Raw genomic sequence first — 22,454 nt, 5'->3', positions numbered from 1 at the left:
AAAAAGAAATTTCAAATGTTAAATTTGCGGTTCATACTCATACTTTTGGAGAACGATTATATAAATCGCTCTTTAAGTGACACAAACTGCTTTCTAATATAACATTTGAGAGTAATTATTTAACTGTTCTCTTAAATGGTAACATATTAGATAGGATAAAATTTTAGAACAGATTTAAATACTCTTTATGTTAAAATAAAATCATTCTCACATCTTTTTTCTAAAAATCTTGTGGCTTTTACCAAGTAGCATCATGTTAATGCAAAATGGATAGGGAAGGTTAAGAAGATGTAAGCGGGTGCAATTTTTATGAAAAACATTTAGTTCTATAATGGAATAGAGGCTACCCAATTAAGCATGAGTCACCAACCCTTAAGTACCCTATGCAAGAAGTCTGTTGATTGGGATGACAATTTGGTTGGATCAATATTACATTATTATAAATAGTAATCATTTTTTTCCTTCCATTTCTTTGACAATGGTATTGTCGATCGATCCTCTATTTGAATACGTTCTTCTCAATTCAATTTATTCTTAATCATCATTTTTTTTTTAAGGAACGTCAACAGTATATAGATGATATATATTAGTTAGGGGAGAAATTTTCTCAAAATGTTACAAAACATTATTCAACCTCCTCGATTTATATATAATTTATTAGTATTATTTTTTCAAAAATGGCATTTTAAAAAAATAAACAAAAATTCATTAGGATTTTTTTTCATATAAAGTTAAGTAATTTTTTTTCAATTTAATTTTAATTTAAAAATAAATATTTTATAATTTTATTTTTAATTTAAAAAATTATCTCTTTATCTAATTTATTAATTTATGTATATTGCAACATATATCGGAAGGAAACATAAAAGTTTTGACAAGTATCCTATATAGTCCAATCCAACGTGTGTTTCTCTATGAATTGAGCTTTTGCATTTAATGATTGGTTACTTAAGAACTCTTGTTCATTATATTTAAATAAATGCATAAATATATTTTTACTCCACATTTTTATAAATTTTTATTTTATTTTTAAAATTTTTTTGTTTTAGTTTTATTTTTTAAAATGTAATGCTTTTAATTTTAAATATTAATGTGATTAAAAAAAATTTACGTATTACTTTTTTTTGTGTCACGTGACAAAAAAAATTTTACCATGTAAGAGGGAGTGACCAAAAGTGCTACTAAAAATACCTTTAAACTTTAAATTCATGATAGTCATAATTTACTTTAATATATAATTTGTAAATCTTGATTCTTAAACAAAAATATTTACTTTAATATTTATTTTAAATTTAAAATAATTATGTAATATGAAATTCTTTTTTCAAAATATTAATTTTAAATTACTCGTAGGAACAACTCACTAATTAAATTAGAAAGCAAGATTCTTTTTTCATCTCAATATGTATTTGGACATCTATGCTAAGGTTCCTTGTATAGTTTTGGGCATTTGTAATTAAATTATCATTTGTATTGTATTTGATTTGGTAGTCAAGTCTTATATTTATTTTAAATTTAATGATACGGAGTGTTAAATTTAGTAAAATAACAATTTTAATCATTTGTTATTATAAATGAATTTGATTAATTCAATTGTTTAGCTTAAAATTTTTTATATTATGATTCAGTTTGTATAAAATTTTAGCAAGTACTTATAAAAAAAATATAAAAATAAATAATTTTTTTTTCACAAATTAAAAATTATTTATACTTTTTCAGTTTTAGAAAAGTAGATAAGAGAACTTCTAAAATATAGAAACATAAGCTACTTTTAATTTATAGGAGTTTTATTCAATTTTACTACTTCATTTTATGACTCACTCACTTAGAAGTTTATCAAAGTTATGCTTAAATGTATAAAATTTCATATAATCTAAATACGAATTGATTTTTCAAAGTTCTATCATATTTAATAGAAAATATACTATTTAAAATATAATTCAAAAAATTAGTATTATATTTTATATTTATGAATATTTAAAATTTTATACACATTTTTTATGATGATATTTCAATAATCAATGATTGAATTGAAAAATATTTTTTAATAAATAAATTTTTTTAGATTTTTTATTTTACTAAATTTGATTTTTATTGTCATTTGATCCCAATCTAGGTAAGAAATGGATCAAATTGCACTCATATAAGTTACACTAAGAATTGTACGGTAAATAAATTTATTTAAAATATAATTTTATGGATCTAAATGTTAAATTATAAGTATATATTATTTTAATTATTTGAATCAAATTTTATCAAAAGTAAATAATCATAAAAAAATATAACCAAATGATCCTTGATCTTATACAATTCACAAGTTTATTACGTTAAATTTTATGTAAGTGAATGGAATATCAAATCATTTTGTATTATTTAAAAAATTTACAAAAAAATTAATTACAAAATCATTTTATATCAAATCATTATATATTTTTGATTTAAAAAATTTAATTACGAAATCATTTGTTAAATTAAACAATCTTATAAAATAGAATGATTTTGTAATTAAAATTTACAAAAAATGTAATTAGATTTCATCTTGATTTCATTTATAAATATATACCTTAATAAGGTTTTGGACTCTAATAAATATGTGAATTTTTTTTTGTTTTTTATTTATTTATTTTATTTATTCCTTCAAAAACTAGTTTTGTGTCTACTAAGTTTCTCTATTTATAATTTGTTAATTTATTTTATTCTTTGTCTATATAACATTCAAGTTTTTTTTTTAAGCATCAATATTTTATTAAAGATAAAATTTAAGTACAAGGGGTATTATAACTTATTATATCTTTAAAAAAAATTAATAATACATATTAATAAATTATTAATCCAATTTACATACACAATTGAGTATCAAAAAATTCTACTGTAAGTCATTCTAAAAAACGATACTTAATAGAATTAAAATTTTACTAATATTTAATACATTTTTATTAAAAATAATATTATTTCTTTAAAGTCATTTTGTCATAGTAAACTACACAATTATTACTAACATTCAAGTTGACGTATATAATTTGATTGAGATACAATAGAATGTATCATTATTACCGTTATATTTTATATTATCAAATGAAACTTTAACTTATAAAACTAAAACTTTTGAAACTAAAATTTAAAAATATAAAAGAAATAAAAGTATAGATATCATGTTATCATTCATGTCAACCTTAAATTATATTATGAGTCTAGTTGAATGATACATAAGTACATACTAAAAACAAGTAACAAATTATTACTAGAGGAACTATATGAAAAAAAAAACAAATTTTAGAAAATTTATTTAAAAAAAGTTAGAATAAAAGATCAAATAAATAAATCACATATAATATATGATTAACTAACTTTGTTTATGATCATATGATCACCAACCAACTTTAATCTTAATCATATATATATATATATATATATATATATATATATTATGATTTATATTTAGCATCTTAAAAAAAATTAAAATAAGAACTATTCCTTCTCTCTGTAAGTATATATAATATATAAGTACGCACACTCTTACACTATTTTAAAAAATATATAATTCATATTTACAAAATATAAAATTAATATAAAATTATTTAATATATCATTCATATATATTAAAATTAATATAATATATACTTTTAAAATTTATAAAAATTTCAACTCTTTAATTGAATTATTTTAAATATTTAATTTTAATTAAATTTAACATGAAAATTGTGAAAATACATAATTATGATCAAATGCTTAGATCAATAAAAATTATATTTATATAAAATTATTAACATTACAAAAATAAGTATAATTTATGCCAATGTACCTTGTACAGGTTGACGCTTCCTAACAATAGATACGACTTGTCGTTGAACCAAATTTTATTGATGAACTTTGCCGGTGAACCAAATTTTGTTGGTTGACATTTTTTTTTTTCTGGTCAATTTTATTTTTAGTCAAGTTTTCTGGTTGAATTTTATTTTTATCTAGTTTAGTTGATAAGGTTAGCAACAACTTTCTTTCGGCCCATTTTTATTTTTCGACTCAAGTGAAATTGTTTCGTTATTGGGCCAACTTTCTTGGGCTGAACTTGATCCCGTAAATATTTCATTTTATAATAATAATACACAAAAATTAAAAAAGCGAGGAAAACAAAAATGTTTTTAAGGTCGAATAGAAATTAGCTTTGCTTTTACCAATCAAACAAAAATTAATTCCTCTCAACTCACTTTTAAAATATTATAATCAAACATAACTTATTATAATCTTTTCTTTTGGTCAAAACTTTTATTTTTGGGTCCACTCGTCAAATCTTATTAGAATCTATTTGTACTTTGTAGAAGGCTTCGTCCATTTCATAATAAAAGACGTTATCTACCCATTTCATCACCCATTTGTTTTTTAGATGTTAAATTTAGATTTGAACGCAATAAAAAAAAGTTAGATGTTAAATATGAGACCGTGATTCTCTCCGGTTTGCGTCGCAGGAACAGAACGTCGAGTCCAATTTTCGCTTTAACCAAAATTTTACTCATTTAAAAAAAATTACACAAAATTCACTTAAGTAAATTTTTTTTAAGTAAATTTTTTAACTTAAATAAATTTTTATAAAATTAGCTTAAGTTAATTTTATGATTTAAACAAATTTTGTATATTACTTCCTTAATCTTTTACTTTCTCTTTTCTTTTTCATGCTTAATATTTTTTCTCCAACATTCATATTCAATTTTTTTTATCCTTTTCTCATGTCCAGCTTTTATTTTTCTCTTTCCACTCCCTCTTCATCCCCTTGTTCCATTAGAATGGATGTTTTTTGCTGTCAAGCTCCAACTACATAAAATGTTATTATTATACATGCAAAATATTTAAAAAAATTTCACATAATATAAAAGGATCCAACTAGAGCATTTAGTAGACAATTTATATCTTACTGTTAGCACACAAATCCTAAAATATTATTTATGACCGATCTCATTTATAAGTTGAAAATCATAAAAAAAAAATATTCTTCTCATCAAATAAGGTGAGTATGGAAAAAAAATGTGAGTATGAAAGTGAGAAAAAGAAAAAAAAAGTTGAGTATCAAATAAAAGTGAAGTGGAGTGAAAGTGAGAGAATGAGTTAAATAAGGAAGAAAAAAATTAGATGTGAGAGAAGAATAAAAAGAGTTGAATATAAATATTAGAAAAAAAGTATTAAACATGAAAAAAAAGAATGAGAGCAAATGATTAGAAGAAGAAGACACAATTTATTTAAGTCATAAAATTTACTTAAACTAATTTTGTAAAAATTCATCTAAGCCAAAAAAAAATTTACTTAAACAATTTTTTTATAAAAGAAAATTTTACTTAGGAAATAATTAGACTAAATGTCCTATTTTCACGCAAACCGAGCGAATCCAATTCCATAAATATGTTATCTTGATAATGATCGCACGTGTCAGGTAATTATAGGAAATAAATATGACACAAAAACAAATATGCAAATTCATAGACTATATGACAATTTTTTGACACATGATGTTGACACAGCAATCGATTAATGACCCTTCTTTTTTATTGGTTGTGTTATGAAAAATAATGCAAAGAAAATCTTAATGCTTGGGATATCATGTAAATAAGCAATCATTGATCCATACTATACAGTAATGGTCTAGATATTATGAATGTATCTCATTTTATTTGTCAAACTAACTATTTATGCATACCTTGTTCCAATTTCTGTGAATTGGCCTGCAAAATTTAGCATTCCCTTGGTGGTAATTTTATATCATTGCAACAGAATTTATGTTCTGATAACTTCATGAGCTAAATAATTGACAAATTGAAAACTAAATGAGTTATCGCAATCAGAAAATCATAAGTAAATAAAAATTATCGATATTTAGTCTTACGGAAAAAACCGTAGTAGAGTTTCTTCTATGTTTATAAAACGAAAATCATATGCCCAGAACAATTTTCACTTAAAACAGCGTCAAAAATGAAATTAAATGAGGAAGCATTATGAAGCAAATGGTTATCTGGGCTTACGATAATTGATAATGCTGCTTATTGTTCTTTGCAACCTGCATTTTGTCACCTTTATTTTTTAGCTCACCTACTAGAAACCAACAAAAAAATGATCTATAAATATGTATCGCATTGAAACGTGATTTAATGTGGCTTACGGCACGCAAAGTTGTCTATATTAGAATTATATTACATATGCTTTCTTATTAACCCTTTTATTTTACATACTAAATTTAATTCCTTATTACACACTACTTGCTTAAAATAAAGGCTAAACAAGCTACGATTATTTTCGGAGAAAGATCACATTATAGTTGGTGCATATGCAATCCATGGGGGTAATTTTTATTTCATCTGCAACACAAGTGTCTTTATGGTGGGAGGAAAATTCTTCAACTTTATTACCACATACTACAATTCTTATTGGCACATTAAATGCTGCAATTCTTATTGATTTCTTTACTATATTTAAATTCTCCAACTTCTAAGAATCAAAGTGTAGCAGCAACTAAATATACTAAAATATAAAATAGATACTAAATTATTTTTTATGAAAAAATTTCTTTAACATGAAAGATAAAAATTAAAGAAATAACTTTACTATGGGTTATAAATAAATATACAAATTATATTTATAACCAGTTAATCAACTTATGTAAAAAAATTTTAAAAATAAAAATTAAAAAGATAAAAGTTAAAAAAAAATTAATGTGAGAGTTTAATTAATTAAATCACATATTTTGTTTTGACAATTTAACCATTCAGTATAAAAAATCACACATTAAAATTTTTGGCAAAAAATTAGTCAGATTTAACGGTAAAAAACTGTGCAAATAAAGATCTATTAAGACTAGTTTAAAATGTGTGTAAATGACTTTCTCTCTTCTTCTCTCACAATTATGGTTACTCTATCATTCAAAATTATTTTTTTTTCAATCTTAAAGACTCATCTCCACTTTTATGAGTGAGACAAAGTACGCTTATTTATTTTTTAGTATTAGTTCATGTAGGATGAGAGCTCAATATCCAACATATCTTTCTCTCACAATTATGTGGAAATGACTATCAACTTAATGATCTCACTCACTAAGTTTCAAACTTCTATCTTAATAGTGTCTTAATTATCATATCGGTATTATTATTATCAGTATGAACTTTTGTCAATTCCAACAACCTAGCATACAGTACATCTAATGATACTTCACATTAATATATTTGAACTTTGAGTAAAAAGTTAAATTCTTACAAAGATGAATAACACTTTGACTATCACAAAATAATAAATATTTGTCCTTAGCAAATTCAAGTTGCTGTAAGAATTTTTCCATCAAAAGTAACTCCCTGGATGATTTTGATATGAATGAAGATATTGATTCTTGAAACTTTATTTTGACTACTTGATCAAGTTTAGAGGGAAGCTATGGTGTGACATTTTGAATTGTAGAGGTTATGTGGTGAAAAACTCAAAAGTAAATAAGTCTAGTTTGTCTCATTTGTAAAAGTGAAGATGAGACTATAGGGTTGAAAGAGAAAAATGATGTTTTGAGTAAGCGAGGAAGATTATTATGAAAGAAAAAGATAGAAAGTTATTCTTAAACAATCCTAATAAATTTGTGTTTACAAAGTCGTTCACTATTGGATCAAGCTGAAACTTTGACAACAATTCCACGATATGTTATTCTTTTTTTTTAACGATTGAATTGTTGAAGTAAGGTCTTTGATATGATTAATTGAGTTTGCATAGCAACTCTATTTTATTAGTATTTTTATCTTAGTTTTTATTTTGTAAGCTTTGTTACTTAGATTGAATGACTGATTGTAAGTACAATTTGTGCAGTTGATTGTAATTCTCTTATACCCTTATTTTATTGTAGTTGAGCTATTTTTTTTGTTTAAACAACATGTGCTTTTTACATTCAATTTGAAAAAAAATAAAAATTCTTGTTAATCAAGTCAATACTCATTTTCTATTTTAGTTCTTTAGTTGCTGCAATATTTGTTATTACTTCTCGTGGATTCTTGCAAATTGATTATTCATTATTGTGTTTGTGTTGTTATAATGGTGTACCTTGTCAAAAGTAAATCTTTCATTTTTCTCTTTCATAAGTGATAATTAGCATGTTTAAACTAACCATCCTATTTGTATTTACTTTCATCATTCATGTAAGTACAACACCTTTAAACTAAAGAGTTTTAGTACCACTTTAACAGGAGACTAACATAAATGACAAAAACATAATAACGTAGCATAATCAAACTACTCTAACTTGCAAATATCTACAAGAAGTAGCAACAAATATTTTAACAATTAAAAACAAAACAAAAAAATGGACATCAAATTATTTAACATGAAAAACTCTTTCAATGTAAAAGATAAAAATCACACATCGTATAAACTAAAGAAATAACTCTATTATAATCAAATAAAGGTATAAATAAATCATAAATAAATAGACAAATCATGTTTACAGCTACTGAATCATTTAAGCAACAAAACTTATAAAATGATAATTAAGAAAATAAGAATACTCAAAAATAGATTTATCATAACAGTTCAATTAATAATAATACATACTTTATTTCAACGATCCAATCATTTAAAATGAATAATTATACTTTTTGAAACAATGTCAAAATTTTACTTACTTTATTTCAACGATTCAATCATTTAAAATGAAGAATTATATTTTTTGAAACAATGTAAAAAATTTTACCTCGATCCAATGACGAACAATTTTTGATAATGTAAATTTATCAAAACTACTATAAAATTGTGAGTGAATAACTTTATCTTTTATTCTTTCGCAATGGTAGTGGTGGCTCTCTCATTCAAAATAACCCTTTTTTTCTTTTTTTCTTTTTTTCTTTTTTCAACCCTAATAACTCATCGTCACTTATATAAGTGACACGAACCACACTTTTTTATTTTTGGGCCATTCTCAACGTAAAAGCCACTCAACACTTACGTGCATTCACATAGCATAAAATTATTACAAAAAGACAAGTGGTTTGAGTATCCCAGCACCGAAATGAACGGGAACACGAGAAAAATTTATTGAGGAAAAATATTATTTTCATGTGACATTCTCTTAACGGGTGTCACTTAATTTCAATAAACTGTAATCCATCTCTCTTTATTCGGAGATAGGTTATAATTTTCTTTTACTGTGTGAAAACATTTATTTTATTTTACTCTTGGTTTTTCTTTATTCTTTAAAGAGTTTTTTTTTTGCTTAAATATTACGTGTTAATTTTTATTTTTCTTTAACTCTATTTTAACAACGTCATACTATTCTGTTACTCTAGCAATAAGAGAGGAATTGTGAGTTTGGACAAAGTGAAAGCATCATCCCAAGAAACTGTAGTGGGGAGATGTTCATTCCTTGAAATCTAAAATCCTCGTTAGAAGAGATTTTAGAACATTACAGAGCACATATAAATAAGTAAACAGAAAAAAAAAAAATATTGTTAGAAAAATATTTAGGGAAACTTGTTTAAGTGTTATTGATGTTATTTACTAATTAAAATTAGAAGTTTTATTTTAGTAAAAAGTTAGTATATAATATCACAAATTATCAAGATAAACTTTAATTTTAATTAGTAAATAACAATAATAGCATGCATGTAAGTTTTGCCCATATTTGAAATCTGTGACATGCATGCTGGAAGGCATTTATGATAATCAGTCTATGCCTACTGCCTAGGTGTTATTGATGTTATTTTGATTTTGAGTCTGATTTGGACTTAATATCTTGGATAACTAATAGCACATGTTATCCCTTATATACTGGAAGGAGAAAATGATTAACCTTCCAATTAGTTTCAGCAATTGAATTGTTATTTCTTATAGTGAATGGAGTTTTTACAATTTTACTGATGCATTTTATAGTTAGCGGAACCAAACTCATCACCAAGGCTCCATTCAACCGTCTCTAATGAAATACCTGCCACCAATTTTCTTAAAATCATGATTGATATCCTAGAGAGAAAATTATGAAAATTTATATTGTATATGAAACGTTGTTATACATTCCAAAAAATTTGCTTCTCCACCTCTGCCTCCTACAAAGTTAAATTACATGAAGGCCATTGTATGTACCACAGGCTGTATTACCTATATCCTTTTTTAGATTCAAGTCATTTGTAGCATCTACTGTTCCCTGAAACAGCTAAATCATGCATGGAATGGTTGAGACCTACATTGATCAGCATGTTTCCTTCTCTGATAGGAGTAAATAACAGGAACCTAGTTTTGGGTTTATTCAGTTAATATTTTTCTGATTATCTTGATGATCTAAAAGATAAAAATAAGAGGAAAGGATGAGAATGATGGGAGGAAATTAGTATATCAACCATGTCTGGCTGGCAAGGACACTACCCAGAAATTGGAAGTGCACAATCCTAGTACCCAAGAGAGAACTTTTAGTTGGACTAAAATGGAAGCAAACAAAGCAATCATGAATGTGATTGGTTTGTCAGGTTGTAGTGGGCAAACATAGTATTGAGTTGACCTAACACCTACCCATTACATGTTTGGATGAAGGTGCTACTTGCTTTTACATTAGTATAGATTTTGTGATTGTCCTTTTAAATGCCACTGATCACCTTTTAGATTATGGTGGGGAGATTTTTGTAAAAGTATTCTTCAGAAGATTGTATTTTGGTATATACTTTCTATTCTTGAAGTATTAAAAAACTTTGTTCTGAATATATTATAGTATTAAGGATAATTGTTTTTCTGTGGAATTTATGATTCAAAATACTTTTTCAGTAAGTTTTCATGACACGAAAGTTTATAACATAAATTTGATTATATAATTTATTTTGATATATTGACAGGAACTTATTTTATTAATTTCATTAAAAAATATTTTTATAAATTTTGGTCATCTTTTTTTTTTTAAATGTAGTCTAATGTAGGTCAAGTGATCCAGAATTAAGATAGCACTTTAACATGCAATTCTTCCCACGCAAATTAAGCAAGATAAATCCTTTTCATTTCAATAAATTCAAGTGATTCTGTATTTCGGGTTAGCTCAGTCTTGCACAGACATGCATAGACATGAGGGATCTTCTTGCACAATTATGTGCTGCAAGGTAACTTTTTATTGGAAGACTTCTTTTTCTGGGATACACACATAACTTGGAATATTGACTAATTCAGGTGGAGATAAAACCATATGTAATAGCCCATAACCTATTTGGAAGTTTCACTGATACGAGTTCCATCATTGGAGATACCCCACATAAAATAAAATGGCTACTAGCTCCTGTTGGTGTCATGGACTTTAATGAAGACATATGATTCTTTAAGTTGACCATATAATTGTGTTGGTTCCACCTTCGACATGCGAAAACGATGCAAAACCATTTCCCATTATCTTTTGCACAATTTTGTGTTGTTATGTTAGTGGGGTTTTCGAATTTGTTAAAGAGAAGGGAAAGGTAAGGAGGGTTACCAAATTCACATCTGCAAGCCATTCAACAAGAACCAACGATAAAAGAGAAACACAAACTAATGAGATTCTGTGTTATTTACGGCGATATCTTTCCCTTTTTATTTTTGTTTGTCCTTTTGACTTCACCTTTAGAAAATTAAATGCATGTTAAATTATTTTTTATTAACCATAATTGTGTAATAAGTGATTTACTTTTTAAAATTAATTTTTTTATTCATCTAAATTCATAGTGTGTATAAAAATACTACTTTATTTATTATTTGACTTATTAGACTTCGTATTATATAATTTTATTATTTTACAAAAAAAATTTATAAGTACATAAAAACTAATATTTTTTATTAACCTTAATTAGAATTAAGTTTAGATATTTAAAATTACATTTTTTAAAATATAATTATTATATTAAAGATATAAAAATATAATAAATATTTTTAAATTAATATAATTATTATTTTTATATTAAAATTTACTTTTTTTACAATATTATAATATAATATTTTTATTATTATTTAATATTATTAACATTTATTGCTATAATTTTTAATTTAAACTTTTATTATCAACTCTATTTATTAAAAATAAGTTAAAAATAATAATAAATGTTTTATAAAAGCTTCTGTAGAGTATAATATAATTAATAAAAATTATTAAAATTATATAACATGGTAGTATAAGTTTTTAGTATAATTTATTATATGCTAAATAAATTGTTTATTTTGTTTTGAACCTATAAGTTATTTTTAGAAGAGAAAACTGATTTTATTTTTTTGGATTAGTTTTGAATGATGAAATGACAGAGTAAATTTCAGTGAATTCATGTGATGAGGATACTAATAATTATATCTGAAAAAGGAAATTTTAATTTATAGATACTTAATTGAAATTTATTAAAAATTTGATCAGCAAAATGGTTTTAAAAGTAGTAGTATGAAGGATAGAAATATTTATAAAAAGTTAGAGAAACCATCAACGTTATTTTCAAGACGATGATTGGTTTGAAGAAGATTGTATAATTAATGGAAAAATAATGAACAAATAATAATTATGTGACTCTTCACAAGAGAGTAAGTTAAGTGAATGTGTTACTCTTGAGAATTGTGGCTCTAATTTATCTAATAAAAGTTAATAATTATTATCTATCATATATGTATATAAAATGAAATTTAAATATTTTGATTTGAATTTTAAAATTTTAAATCAAGAGATCACATAATTTTAAAAATTATTATTCTATATGTAGGAAACGAACCATCATATATGATTCCTATAACTTTAAATAATTGATAGTTGAAATTTATTATTTTATATTAAAAATAAATTATTTTCTATATCCCAAAATCTTTATAAATGATTACGCTAATGAAGTTGAGGTGGAGGAACAGGTTGATTAGTTTAAGTAATAAAACAGTAACTTAAGAATTTTAGTTTAATTAAAAACATCAGTCAAAACTTTAATTTAAAACTTAGCTAAAATTCTGATCTTTAATTTAAATATAAAAATTATATTTTACTAACTTGTTTATAATTTTATTATATCTTCCTAAAGTGAGAGACACATTCCTAATGCAGATGAATTGAGGTGAATATATTTCACCTGAAAAGGTAAAAAAAAAAATTATTATAGCAGTTAAAATAATTAAGAAATTAAAATATAATAAAAAATAATCTAACAATAAAAAATAAACATTTTTGATAATTTAAAATAAAAAATAATAAAATTTTAAAATATAATTTTTAACACACACATATATATAATAAATGAGAATACTTCATATAGAAATTAGAATATTTTTAGTGAGGTTATTCTTCTTTAAAGTATGTCATGTCAATTATTTTTTATCTATTTTTATTTTTTTAATTTTAGAAATAAAATTTATTATTTATTTATTTTTTATTTTCTTATATAAAATTTAATTTGTAAATGAATGTTAAATATATTAATTTAACAATTTAAAATATCTGTGCTTGAACTCGTTTAATAACCTTGAGAAAAGAAAATTAGCTTAAAATGTTGATTTTACACGTAAGGAGAGGTAACAAATTTGCTTTTATAATTTTGAAATTGTGAACGTTACATTTGGTGTATAATTGATAAGTGATAACTACTTCAAATTGACTTGGGTAGTTACAACTTACAAATAAAGAAAAAGAAATTTAATAAATGGAAAGTCGTGGATTTGGTGTTTGAACTTTTCAAGGGTCGTTAGATTTTCCAATTCAAGTCAATAGACTTTCTTTTATCAGAATCATATATAAAATATTACTAAAAATTTTACCTAAATTTATAACTCGCCAAAATAATATTTGCAAGATAAATTGAACTATAATGTATAGATATTTTATTAAAGTTGTCTTTATTAAAGTATCGTGGTTAATCTCAATTGCTTTTAAGAAATGCAGGCTTTAGATATAAAATATTATAAAATCCTACCATAAATGGTTTAGATTAATGCTTCTGCTTTTATATGTAGCCAAACAAAACGAAAAGTGATTTTTTATTTTATTTTACGATCTTAAAAATTAAAGTCTATATATATATAGACCGTACTCATTTCAATTTTTTCAACAACTAAAATAGTATTTTGATTTTATTTTAATTTCATTATATTTAAATTTGTATGTTATTATATTACTTTTTATCATACTACTTTTTTATGTAAAGTAAGACATGTCTTTTTCATTATCTAAAATTTTTGCGTCACTCTATAATAATAAAACAATGCATTCTACTGTTTATCATATTTGTTATCAAACAATTTACTTAAATTTATATTATTTATAGAATGTTTTGTATAACATTTTTTCTCTTTATGTCTCGTCATCATATTATTTTTTTCATCTTTTCTTTCTTATCTTTTTTATATTATAAAAAATAATATAATTTTTTTATTATAGAGGTAACAATTTAATTCATTTATTCATTAATTATTTAATTCATACGTGCATAAATCTATAAGTAACTCATCCAATTATAAAATTAAAAATTATCAGAGGAGTTATATAAGATTACTATTTGTTATTAAATGGATGATAAATCATTCATAATATTCTATAAGTAATTACATTAATTATTTTAAATTGTATTAATTTCAGTGTAAATCTTTAAATGATGGATAAACCTTATAATGTTTAATATGTATAAATGTAAAAATTCATTTCATAAAAACAAAATAAATATATTTGAAATGGATGGATTAGATGTCTCTCCATAAAAATAGCTGGTAGATATGTTGAATGTTTTTTTTATTAAAAATATTATTAATAGACTAATTTTTTAACACATTTTTAATCAATACATAATTTTTTTTTATCCATTCATTATAATTTAATTCAAAATATATTCAACCGTTTATTTTACTTCCATAAATCTACGTCAATGTCATCAATCACACTCAGATCATGCAATCTTTGCTTGCATTTATTTTAACTTGTTTAAATTTTAGGGAGATTAATACTATTTTGCCGAAACTTTAAAGATTATTATTATTTTCTCACCACCTAATATGTATACCTCTGCGGCTTTGCATGTACAATCTATTTTCGTATAAGAAGGAGTGATAAAATGAGATTGGTTAAATCATTTTTTTAAAGAGTAATTGGAGAACAAAATATCTTTTTTTTTTCTATTACTAGCAGATCAAGTCGAACTAACGATTCTTCAATTTGTGTTTCTTATTTAGTTATATAATTAAAACTTTTAATATTAAATTTAATAATTGAAAATGAATTTAAAACAAATTAATAAATTCAAAATATAAATATTACAAAGGGAAAAGAGCAGTTTCCAGAGAAAATTTCAAATCACACGACATATGTATGATAATAAATTATAATTATAAATAAATTACAATGATAAAACATGTTAAAAAAAATTTGTGGTCAGAGAGGCCATTTCCTTATTAAGTACCACTGTAGTGCTTTAATTGAGAAAATAAAAGCAAATAAATTTAATAAAAAAAGAAAGTGTTTATTATTATATGTAATCTCTTTGAGAATATCAACCTGCCTAATTTATAATTAATTATTTCCTTTCTTAAAATTAAAAACTACTTTATATAAGCACAACTTTTACCAAAACAACTCGAAACGACCACTTTCATGTTTCAAGATCAAATTAGACATTAATTCTTTATAATATTAATACTATTATTAGTAAACTTTTCATACATTTAAAAAATTATTAAATTTAAATAATTTTAAATATTTTTATTTTTAATAAAAATTATTAAATTAAATTAAATTATAAAAATTTAAATTCAAATTGAATTCATAAAACATTAAATGCTAACATTAAGGAAACCACTTAAAATAATAAAAAATATTTTTAACATATATTTTTTTCAAAATACATTTTAAAAATGTTCTTATTGAATGTAAAGAGATACAAAGATAAATGATTACTTTTATTATTATTATTATTATTATTATGGGTTTGTTTTTAGATTTCAATGTGAGACTCCGTTATCATATCAATGCAATCTCGTGAGTTTCTCTGTGCTCACACAGCACGTTTGTTTGTGTTGTTGTTGGCAGGGTCACTGTCCCCGCCTTCTCTTCTTCCACCACACTACTCTCCCTCTCATCCTTTATCTCTCCATTCTCAGTAATAAAACGACGCTACTTTCCTCAACCCCTTCCAAAACTTGACACTTTTCAAACTTTGCATTCATGGGCTTCAAGGGAATGCTCACCTAATCCACTCCACTTGCTCAAATCTTTATCCCCCAATTCCTTCTTTTGTTTTCTTGTTATATGCTCCTACACAAACCCCAAGGCTCCAACGTTTGAGGCATTTCATGTTTTGTTTCATCCTCTGAGAGAGAAAACATTGTTGTTGTTTCTTTGTTCTTCTCTTCTGGCTCCAAAAATGTCAACTTTGCAGATGTCACATGTTGATTTGGAGCAGGGGAATCATCGTCCTTCTGTTGTTGGGAGTGATGTGAGTGGTGAGGGGAGTTTGTGTTTTTCTGATGCTGATGATGGTTCTTGCTATTCTCGTTTCTACTCAACAAATGGTGGTTCATACGATGATTACAGCTTTGCTTGTGTTTCTGACCCTGAAGTTGGGGGTGTTCCTGAATCTGGTAGAGCTTCTTCTGTTTCTGATTGTTCTGTGGAGGTGGAAACTAGAAATGGGGTTCCTGAGATCAAGGTGCATTTGGCTAAAGTGGAGAGGGATTGTAGGATTTGTCACATGGGTTTGGAGAGTGAGAGTCATGAGTCTGGTGTTCCCATTGAATTGGGTTGTTCTTGTAAGGATGATTTGGCTGCTGCTCACAAGCACTGTGCTGAGGCGTGGTTCAAGATTAAGGGAAATAGGTCAGTGTTAAAACTAAAACCCTTTTCTTTCTTTCTTTCTTCCTACTTATGTTTGTGAGGTTTTCTTTTTATGCTGAATTTCGGATTTTTTGATAAATTTTAGACACCCTTTTGTTGATTCATGGCATTGAGAATTGAGAATTGGAACTTGTAAACTTAGTATGTATTGGTGCGGCCTGAAAAATTCACAATCAATGACAAAATTGTGTTTGATATTAATGATTATAGAATAGGAAAGTAATTAAGGTATATAGTGTGGAGTTTGAGTTGTGGATTGTTTAATCTAGTGATGAATGTAAAGCTGAAGAAGATGAAGGAAAAAGTGTATGGAAGCATATTTTAGAAGGTTTAAAGAACAAATTTGCAGGGAGGTAGGCTCAATTATTTCTTGAAGAAAGGGGAAAGTTATCAAAGGTTAAATTATTTAAAGAAGATGATGAAAAAAGAAAGGCGTAAAGCATCAGCCAGTCCCACTGATTCGCTGACATGTCTAACTAAGCACAGTGGGGGTTATTTGTTGCTTTGTCCCTTTTCTGAAATTTAGGAATCTCCATATTACTCTTCTTTCTTATTCTTTTTATCTCTTTCAAAGTGGAGATTTGACCCCTTCTGACTTCTATTCATGCATTCAAATATCTTGGTGGATGCTAGTTGCTTGCTGATGTGCCACCTAGAATATTTTAATCTACAAAATGACTGGTCCCAGATAATCTATTCATTTGTGATGTATGATGACACCTTTAAGATTGCATAATAGTTGTGACTAGTGAGTACCACAAGCTACTGATTTGTCGGTACAAATGTTCAGATCCCTTGTTTCAATCCTTTGAGGTCAAATAATTCCATACATCATGTTTAGGTTCAGCAGTGTCACCTGCAAATAATGGAATAGTGAAAACCTTTATGAAAAAATGGTTAATTGTAACCTCTAAATAACAAATCAAAGTGATGAGATAAGTTTTATGAAAATATGGTGGGGCATACTTTATATCAGGACTGGTGAGCATCAATGTTTCGTTGTCAATTTTAAAGCAATTTGTAGGGGCCATTTGTGAAGAAGGATCTATCATTGTATCTAATTAAAACGCAAATCCATCTAAGTGCATCATTTCATGGCTAAATTATATAATCCAATAATGCAGCAGAATTTGAATCTTTTCAATTTGGGAATCTTCTTTAATACATGTGTTGATGCCTTCGTTGGTGGCAGATAACTCATGATATCTTCTTTTGCTTGGTTTTGGGGCTTTAAAAATGCGACATGGTTTGTCAAAGACAATTGTGGATTGGGAAAAAGACAATTATAAACTTTGAATACAGAGATTTGAGTTGAACTAACTAGAGCTGAAAAACTATAAAAGTCACGAATTATTCTAATTTATTTAAAACCATCTGCCACAACAACTTAGTATAAACAGTTATGTTGGTTGATGGTTATCGTTGCTAAATTTAAATCTAATTCATTCTTTACAAGGGTGAGAGAATAATATCTCCACCCTACGACACTTCATATAATCTTATGTTTTCAGGTCATGCAAGTTAACAGTATGACCTTGTGTTTCCCACTTTATTCCTATCATTAAGATATAATTGGCAAGGAAGTTTGTTCTTAGTTTGCTTGCTTTTGTGGAGCATCCAATTCTAAAGCTGATAATAGTATAATAGTGTGCTTGGCATGTGATTATGTATATGATTGCAGATATTTGCCTTAACTGATTCGTCTTCAATTTTAAATTTGTATTCTTATAATTATTTCTGTTTGTTTAAATTTTAATAGGACCTGTGAAATTTGTCATTCCATTGCTCGGAATGTTCATGGAGCAAACGAGGAGTCAACTGAGCATTCAAGCGACAATAACAATGCAACTACAGCAGCCACACTCTCTATGCCTCCTCCTTCAGCAGAAACTCGAAGATTTTGGCATGGCCATCGCTTCCTGAATTTTCTGCTTGCTTGTATGGTTTTTGCGTTTGTCATATCATGGCTTTTTCACTTTAACGTGCCATCTTCCTAGTTTCCTGAGGCTGTTAGTTTTTAATCTAAAGTATATTTAAAGCTGAGTAGGGTGCAAACAAGAGAAAGATGAGAAGAAAAAAAAGAAATCCCACTCTATAATCCATGGAGAGATTTTATTAGAGATTGAATTCTTCTACAGTTTGAGGCCTTGTTGGGTTTATATAGGTAGCTGTACAGAGCTCTTCATTTTCTGTTATGCATTCGTCCTAAATTATTGAGCTTTACAAGGCTCTCTCCTATTCTGTCTTTCAGAATCAATGTAATTTCTGAACAAGTACTAGAATGTTTATTCAAATGTATATTATATATTATATTGTATTGTTACTCAAATCTTTCGGGTGAGGTGATTTCTCTAGTTATCTTGTTTAGAAGTTTTGTCTCTGAAGATTGCTTTCTGAAGATTACCTTCAGTACCTCCTTTAAATAAATGTGTATGACACAAAATATCCATTATGATAACATTGTTTGGGGTCTAATCTAACAAGTGGAAAAATTCTTAGGAAGATAATACCTACCACGTGCATTCCATTGAACATTAAACACGTGTAAGGTTGTGTGGACCATGTTAAGATTGCACTTATTTGTAAAGAATACTTTTAAATATAAAAACTATTGAATGAAGTGTTTATGTAATAAAAGGCTAAACAATTTGCTAATAAGTTAGAAGTTGGAAAATGGCTTCAACACACCCTTTGATAAAACAACTCCTTTACATCCCTGCCTTCCCAGCGAGGAGTCCCATCCTAGTGCTATAGTCTTTTTTGGGCCCCAATGAGGCCTACTTCTACTATCAATTAAAAATGTAATACTTTGGATCACTTTATTTTATATATATGTATATCACATGGAAACGAGGAAGTCTTCCTGTACTACTTTCTTCCTTGTGATTATTTATTTTATTTTTGAAAGCAGAATTAAAGTAGGAAAAATAACCATTATTTTAGGTATCTTTCTTTAAAGAGGAGGAATTACATACTCCAAGTTTTCTAAAAACTTTCATCAATGTGGGTACATTTCTTCACCACTAGAATGTTGAAATTTTTTTAGCTAAGGTGGAGGTTAATTATTTTCAATATGGGTTTTGATAAAATAAATACAAAAATTGTGTTTTTTTATCATTTTATTGCATTATTTTTCTAATCATATATTTCTCTCCTCTTTTTATGTAAAAGACAGTGCGAATAAAATTACTAAAAAAAAGTAGAGATAGAGTTAAAAATAATAATAATACTTAAAACACAACCTGATACAAATTGTACTAAAAAGATTTGAAATTGAGTGGGGACACGTGGGCCCATTTGACTGAAAGTGGGTCCGTCCCATAGCATGGACAAGATGTGATTCATGAGATAAGATGAGCAATGCAGTGTGCCCCCATCCATGAACTGAACCAAAAAAGGCAAATGATAAGATCAGTTCACGGGCAAAACACTCCTTTCACTGTCCATAGCAACATTTACCAAAATGCCGAAAGAAGGTGATTAATCAATGCATATACATTCTGAATTGCTTATTTTAAAGAAGCAAACTGCTTATTGCCTTCCTTACCCATGAAATGTACAACTCAATGTGTGCTTCGTTGCCTTTTATTGTATTTGAAAGTGCCGTGATGTTGAAGGGAATTCATTGCTTAAGGTGAAAGTTTTTACCCTTTTGTTTTCTCCAAGTAGAATGAATTTTAGAACATTAATTTTTTGTGTGTTTTAAAAATGAATTTTCTTCCAACATGTTCAGATAGACTTTTGTTCGAGGCAAAAGAGAAAATACATTTATATTTAATCCAAATCATTATATATCTATAGTCTGATAACCATATAACGTGCAACATTTTTAATATTTTTCTGTGAATTGAAAATTTTGGCCAAGTAACGTGTGGTGTTTGGTCGGGACTTTGATCACGCGGTGGTTTTATACTACTTAATAATTTCGTATGAATGAGGGAATTTAATTTCTTGAGATAATGTCCATTTGAATTTAAAATTAAATAAAAATTATCTTGATAAAGCTTAATGTAAATATTTTAATGTGATTGGGATATCTGTCAAAATTAATCTAAATTACATATTTTATTAGAACATGCAATTTTTTTATCAGAAATTATAGAAATTATCTTTTTAACTTTAAAACAAACTGAACCTTAACAATAACAAATGGCAATTTGCGGCCAGGTAAAGTTAATATAATAGACATTTTACAATTCAAACAACGTAAAGTTAATATGTATAATCAGCTGATGTGTCATAGAGCTTAATTAGACATTTATTAAACTGGTCAATAACTCTTTAATGGTAAATTCATGACAAAGAAAAAAAATTAAAAATAAAAATAAAATAAAAATTTTATGTGGACTAAAATTAAAATGCACACTATATTTATAGAACTAATAATGTATTAAACATTTTTTAAACTTATTTTTAAAACATTATTTCAAACATAAATTAATTGTTTACTTTAATATATTTTGAAACTAATTTTACAAAAATCTAAAATAAAATCCGCTTATAACAATTATCGATGCATTAGACTTCTAAAATAACAATACCTAGTCTTTAGCTGCATAACGAATTTGTATATATCGATCTTAATAATAATAATAATAATAATAATAACAACAATGTGTGTCGAAACTATGTAAGTTGATTTAGATTAAGATAAGTTTAAGTAAATATAAGAGAACTTCACCATTTATAATGATTTTATTTGAATCAAACAAAATTCCTTTTATGTAGGAGAAGATACTTATAAAAACAATTATCCAGTCCAACTTCCATCAAACTCATTTTTTATTCTTTTTTTTTTCCTTATCAAACTTTAAAATATCTAAATTTATTGGAACTTTAAGTTTAACAGTGGAAAATGTATATTTTATGGATGTATTTGGATTAGCCCCAATGAACCGCTCATTTTTGCCGGTTCTAATTATACATAGCGTGCAATTTAAGCAAAAGTGGTATTTACTTTGATGTAGCAGTGAATGGCAATGAAAAAGCTTCTTCAAATTCAAGGTTTTCTGCATCTGACTAGTCCACAATTTAAAGGCATTGCAATTCCCACATTAAGTAGGATTAACAGTGGAGTTAGAAAGTAGCAAAAGTCTTTACACGAATGAAAGCATTTTTACTTGTTCTCAAATATGGTAAGTTCCATTCTCATAGAAGCTTCACCAGAATGTGTCAACAACATCCACTTTGGCGAGGGTGCAGTTTCGTCAAACATATGAAGAAACGACCTCAAATTCTATCCAAACGTGAAATCAGTCTCCCCTTGCGTGGCAGTCATAACCTGACCTTGTTTTTTCATTCATTAAGCATTGCATAGCAACAAGCAAAACATTAATGAATATCTATATATTTTTTATTTCGGAATAAAATGGTATTATGATATTTGGAAATGTACATGTTACATATACATCACTTTAATCTCCCATTTGAGTTGGATGTACAATCCAGTCCTAGAGCTATTTAAAGAAGTTTCATGGTAGTATCTGTGTAAGGAAAACCTTTCCAGTCTTTCGTAGTGCACAATTTTTTTTCCCCTTAAAATAATAACATTCATTTTTGTAGTTAATTTTTTTTTCTGATTTCATAATTTTTGAATTAAAAATAAGAAAATTACCAAATAGAAAAAGTTAACTGCTAATGAGTAAATACTATAGAAAATATCAGAAATTTA

The 22,454-nt window shown here is 26.0% G+C and overlaps 1 protein-coding gene across 1 annotated transcript; it reads left to right on the top strand.

Moving 5' to 3' along the window:
- The first annotated feature begins 15,960 nt into the window (after positions 1-15,960).
- Positions 15,961-18,883, top strand: LOC113863406. Its single transcript, XM_027496975.1, has 2 exons — positions 15,961-16,765; positions 18,543-18,883. Exons 1-2 carry the CDS (start codon positions 16,314-16,316, stop codon positions 18,778-18,780), a joined length of 690 nt encoding a protein of 229 aa, XP_027352776.1. The 5' UTR covers positions 15,961-16,313; the 3' UTR covers positions 18,781-18,883.
- Positions 18,884-22,454: the final 3,571 nt, after the last annotated feature.

Source organism: Abrus precatorius, unplaced genomic scaffold (genome assembly GCF_003935025.1).
Source record: "Abrus precatorius isolate BTA unplaced genomic scaffold, Abrus_2018 Scaffold3, whole genome shotgun sequence".
Classification (NCBI taxonomy): Eukaryota; Viridiplantae; Streptophyta; class Magnoliopsida; order Fabales; family Fabaceae; genus Abrus; species Abrus precatorius.
The sequence above is the reverse complement of the archived record's forward strand: the minus strand, read 5'-3'. Positions and strand labels throughout refer to the sequence as shown.